The 5,627-nt window shown below is 32.6% G+C and overlaps 1 protein-coding gene across 1 annotated transcript; it reads right to left on the reverse strand.

Moving 5' to 3' along the window:
- Window positions 1-2,536: 2,536 nt before the first annotated feature.
- On the reverse strand, window positions 2,537-5,282 carry LOC133308744 (protein TUNICAMYCIN INDUCED 1). The gene is made up of 3 exons (XM_061509427.1): window positions 5,061-5,282; window positions 4,626-4,937; window positions 2,537-3,825 (listed from the first exon to the last, which is right to left on the reverse strand). The coding sequence occupies exons 1-3, from the start codon at window positions 5,184-5,186 to the stop codon at window positions 3,076-3,078; spliced, it is 1,188 nt and encodes a 395-aa protein (XP_061365411.1). The 5' UTR covers window positions 5,187-5,282; the 3' UTR covers window positions 2,537-3,075.
- Between the last annotated feature and the right edge of the window lie 345 nt (window positions 5,283-5,627).

Raw genomic sequence — 5,627 nt, forward strand, 5'->3', positions numbered from 1 at the left:
GTAGCAGACCAAGAACAAAACCGGTTATATATGTTGGCACATGGCAGGTTGAATCTGATAAATAATAGTTATCTCTAATTGGGTGCAATGAACGGGTGGAACACTTTTCTTATGAATAGCATCGCTTGTCTTTCACTTTTTAAAAGCACTTTCAAAATTTTGCTTTTTCACACTATATTGCATATCATATAGTAGAACATATTTTCATATTTAAGAGTGGGGCGGAGGCCCATCCGAGGCCCCCATGTAGGTCCACCCCTGCTTGCTGGTGAAATTACAACTAATTTTGTATCCTCTAATAATCAATTAACAGATATATTTACAAAGTCTTTGAGGGGTCATCGAATAGAGTTTATATGTAACAAGCTTGATGCTTATGATTTATATGCTCCAGCTTAAGAGAAAGTGTTGGTATTATTTGTAAATATTTATTTTTTTATTCCATTAGAATTTGAGTTAGGTTTGAATTAAGCCCATTAATATTTCTATATATATATATATATATATATATATATATATATATTAATATTATATACTCCTATATTAATTAAATGTAAAGATTTATTTTAATGTTCCTTACATCTCTTGTTATTCTAGACAAACGATAACCAACTCATAAGAGTTCTCTTAACTCTCTTGCGTTTGTATTCACATATTCTTGGACCGTGCAGTAATTGTTAGAAGCAATACAAGTGTGACAACATCCATAACCACTACTTCTGGACCTGGAAATTGTGCAGTGACACAAGTCTGACCCGAATGCTACCTGTAATATTCAACACCATATTCACGAACACGTGTTCGGCTCAGCTTCAAATAAAACTTCTCTATTTGCCAAGAAGTGTGTTTTTGTTAGTTTCCATATCGAATAGTTGGAAAAACATACATGTTTACTTTGGTTGGTGTTCTAGAATTTTTCTATAAAGAAAGTTCAGTAGCAAAGCAATCTCCAAGCACAACAATCTCTTGGTGTTCAGTCGCATTCGGTTACTTCACGAGCACAGTGGTTGTTAAAGTGGTAAACAAGATGAGTGGAGGGTGGCTGGCAAGCGATAACTTAAATAGAAGGCATTTTGACCATAAATAATATAAAAAACAAACATTTTCCCTCGTTCATTCAAAAGTCAAATATTTTGCAAAAATAATACAACGAGACATAGGGATATGCACATTCGCATATAAAATAATACGCGACTTGTGCAAAAGTTAGTTTGCATGTTGCCACAAATCGTGTACCATACGCAATTTAAACACGCACAATCCCATGCGTAACTCGCGCAACACAAAGTAGGCACGCACTAATTTTTACACAAGTCACGTATCAATGAGAGGTAGTGTCAAAATGGACTGAAGTTCGTGAGCCAGCCGGCAGTCCTATATTTGGCCCTAATCCATTAGGATCTTTTTGTGATAGGGCTTTTTTTAAGATTAACCTCCAAAACCATATAATTTAGCAGATTGAATTAGAGTTTATATGCGAGTCAAACATTTTTTTTCATCAAAATTTTTATTATTTAATAAAATAAAAAATAGAAAAAAATATACAAATTTAAATATTTATAAATATAAAGTAAATTATAAAAATAAAAAAGAAATTTTCAACAATGAATATTTTAATTTGATGATTAAAAATAATTAGTTTAATACTATATTACAGTAGATAACAATTTCAATTACCAAAAACGAAATTTAAAATCAACGTTTCATGTTTAATTATTTATTATTTTTTGTTACTTACATGTTCCAAAATCTATTTCCATTGACATACTACTTCAACTACTGTAATTGACACAGATAACCTTGTCATTAGTGACCTTCGTTCATGGTTGTTTCCAACATCCTCCAATCACTATTGTCGTTGTCCTCTGCAATTGGCATCCTCCTATCCTATCATAATCGTTGCCAGAGTCTCTCTAATAAACCATAATTTAATTCTTAATCATATTGTTATACTTATGTCTCAATTCTTTTTTTATCTTGAATAAAAAAAATTCGCAATCAATTACAATTATGACCAAATTGAAATATTTAAATTATCAATATAAATATTTATTTTATTAAAAAAAATTATTATGTAGAACTTATACTTTGAATAGAATATTTTATGAAAGTGTTAAATATTTATTTATTAAAATAATTTTGAATGTATTAATATGATAAATAAATAAATAAAATTTAAATTATAATTTTGGATGACCTTATAAGACTTTTAGCCCATGCATACTTTAATTATTTGACCCTGCAGCTTTTTTGTCCTAATCCGTACGGGCAATACATGGATTGTTTGGATTATAGATATGCCAAAATCTTGATGGTAAATTTGACGAATGGAGGTCTACCATACAGAAAGTAATCACGTTCAAGTTGGTAATAACTAGCTGCAACTTCCGGTAACCATTAAACTAGGATCTATTACATCGAGGTATTTCATGGGTACTGTTCATCATGTATCTAAAGTGCTATTGTTAATTGGGTTTTGTTAAGATTCCCACAACCAACCCGGAAAGATACCATAGAATTCTTAAATCAAATATAAGGCAAGATAAAGCCAAGAGCCCAAGACCAAGATCCATACTGCAAGTTTAATCTTCAATACACTGTGCTAACAAGACAAGGCTTCCTCAAAATTTCAGCATGTCAACAGTGTCATATTACATTAACGATGACTGAGTTCTTGTAGATTGCATTAATAACCAAACATAAAGCACACTGCACACTCAATAACTCCCCCAAAGATTTTTTTTTTTTTTAATACCGGGTAACCACTTAGCAAGGTAAAAAAAAAAAAAAACACATTCCAAAATAGAACACCAGCCTAGTCCATACTACTACATCAAAAGTGCCAGTGAAGAATTAGGTTCAAATCCTAGAAGGTTACTAAAGGATGTAAAAGAAAATTATTTTTCTCTTCTTTCTCCTCTCCTATTTTTGGTATTTACAAGACCAATCAATCATGAATGCGTGAATGATATTTTACAAGAATTAGTGAACTCTTGTATATAACAAGATAAACAGAAGAATCTACACAGCCTAAAAAAGTTTCAACAAAAATATTACAACTTACAAGAGTATCTCCTACCATTTCACATCCAGTGTAAGAGCCTCCGGAGGAAGAAGAACAGGTCGCAATTTTGTATACGACATATTGGACATCAAATTAGCCCAGGAAACTGAATCAGATTCAATAAACGGTTTCACTTTCTTGATCATAAGAGGCTTGAGCTTGTTTTCCTCAACTCGGGCCAATATCTCAAACCAAACCCTTTCTACACTGGGCATTGTTCTCCAATCAGGTATTGTACGACTAAGAGTAACATTATTCCCGATATCTCTTTCCAATTCTAAGGGGAACCTTAAAGCAGTTGATGCTCTAATATTTGCCTTAAGGAAGCCAAAAAACTGATCTTGAAGGATCTTACGACTAAACAGACTCCTCAAAATTTTCTCCAACATACTTAATCTCAAACTTAAGGAATCAATGGGGCAGGCCCGCTTTCTAAACACATGACCATGGTAACATTTTTCTGGAAGCAGCTCAACAGTGTCCTCCGAAATCAAAGTAGTTCCTATACATGCATAAGGGTTCCGAGCTCTATAAGCTACCAAAGATGCAGACCCTGATATGCGAATGGGAATAAGAGGCACGCACGTCGATTGCAGAAAGGGCCAAAAGCCAATCTTCCCCTTGCTACACATGGTACTTCCATTCATTTGCAGATCAAAATCAGACAAGTAAAAAAGAGAGATTTCTTGTGATCTTCTTACTTCCACTGTAATGCCTTCACCAACAAGGATGTGTTTCAAACCAGTATATGAAACATTCATCTGCAAAACAGGGTCAAAACTCAGAAACTATTCAAATATCAAGACTGCTATTTACTTATGAACCAAGAATTTACTAGTATACATATCAGAGAACAAAAATCTTAGGCCCCGTTTGAATACCGTTTCTAAAAACAAGTTTTTGGATTACAGAAAAAAAAAAAAAATCATTTGATAACACCTGTTTTGTAAAAATAAAATAAAAATTATAACTATTTTGTTGTTGTCAGAATCGAATTTAGAAAACATGTATGAGTTGGTTTTGTTTTGTATTTTGACTTTTAACTTACAAAACAAAAAACAAAAAATACAGAAAACAATTGTTTCCATAACTATTCTACAAAACAGTTTTAATAACAAAAAGCAAGAACACAATCAAACAGACCCTTAATAATTCCAGGAAAAATTTCAACTTTCCCAACTGAGCTAGGAGAAGAACAACACAAACGACAGTAAAACATCTTTGACTCTTGAGACATCATTTGGTACATAAAGAAGATGTTCATTGCTAAGTCAAAACATTGAAGGAATATTTAAGGCTAAAACAAATACACATAAGAAATAACAACTTGATATCAACAGCAACGGCTATATCCTATAGTAATATAACACTTGATCCCTTGTTTTTAGTCTCTAGATTTTTCCTTCTGTCCAAGAATTTCTGCCATCAAATTAAAATCCATATATATGAAAAAGGCGAACAATAACTTCATATTTAAAAAAAAAAAAAAATAGAAACTTCAACTCATAGCATATAGAGATCTGAATTGAATTCAAAGAAAAAACAATCAAACATGGCGTACAGGCAAGGATAGCGATAAGTGGTGAAGACCATCGACCCACAACTCAAAGGGACCTTCCAATTTGAGGTCATCAAGCACTGCGAAGGAACTAACTCGATGAATCAGAGACCCTAAATCGGGTTTGGGTGTTCTGAACTTGTTCCAAGACGAAACTTGCTCCGAGAATTTCAGGGTCAAGTTATTCTTACCCGACCCGATTCGGAACTCATGGCTCTGGGAGATTCCGAACCTAACTTTCCCAACATCCAATTTGAAAACTCTCACATCCTTCAAATCCCACTTCTGTTTCGCCGATATTGCCTTCAAAACATCCTAATTTCGATGAATCCAAAAAATAAAAAAATTCAGAGTTATTTTTTGTTTTCACTTTCTGAATTCTGATAGCGAAGAATAAATAAATAAATAAATAAATAATAAAGATTGGAGAGTAGGAACCTGCAAAATGTGGGTAAGATTGGAGTGGATGGAAGAAGCGTTTGCAATAATAGGAGAAGAAGATCTAAACGCAGCGATTTGAAGGAAAAAGATGAAGAATGAAAGTTGGAAACGACCAGTTATCATCGTCGTCGCGTCAGCGGTGGTTACCTCCGGAGAGGCCAAGGTATCGAAACGGTACGTTGTTTCTTGTAGTATGTCGGATTGAGCTGTCAAATTTGGCCTAGCTGTTCCGGATTACGTTATAAGTTTTTTTTTTTTTTTGGTCTATATATATTTTGTTTTTTTAGCAACAATTTAAATATCTGAATGTGTTATATTGTTATTTGTTGTGGGCATTTTTACTCGTCAGCTCTTGTATATTTAAATATTTTAAATTTAAGGTGTATTGATAAATTTATCTTAAATTTGTTTAAGGTAAAAGTGGTTGTTCTTTCAAACGACATAAAGTTACGTCATTTTAAGAGAGAGATAGACATTAAATATTTTTTTATTTAAAATTTAAATTACAAAAGTCACTCACTTTCTTCTCATGATTTTTATTTTTTGTGTCTATTTTTCTCCTAA

Source organism: Gastrolobium bilobum, unplaced genomic scaffold (genome assembly GCF_033153095.1).
Source record: "Gastrolobium bilobum isolate Gb01-03AN ecotype WA unplaced genomic scaffold, APGP_CSIRO_Gbil_v1 utg1978, whole genome shotgun sequence".
Lineage (NCBI taxonomy): Eukaryota > Viridiplantae > Streptophyta > Magnoliopsida > Fabales > Fabaceae > Gastrolobium > Gastrolobium bilobum.

Coding starts and splice junctions, on each gene's coding strand:
- LOC133308744 (XM_061509427.1), bottom strand. CDS start 5,186: ATGATAACTGGTCGTTTCCAACTTTCATTCTTCATCTTTTTCCTTCAA. Junction 4,938..5,060: donor ATCTTACCCACATTTTGCAG/GTTCCTACTCTC, acceptor CATCGAAATTAG/GATGTTTTGAAGGCAATATC. Junction 3,826..4,625: donor ACTTATCGCTATCCTTGCCT/GTACGCCATGTT, acceptor CCTGTTTTGCAG/ATGAATGTTTCATATACTGG.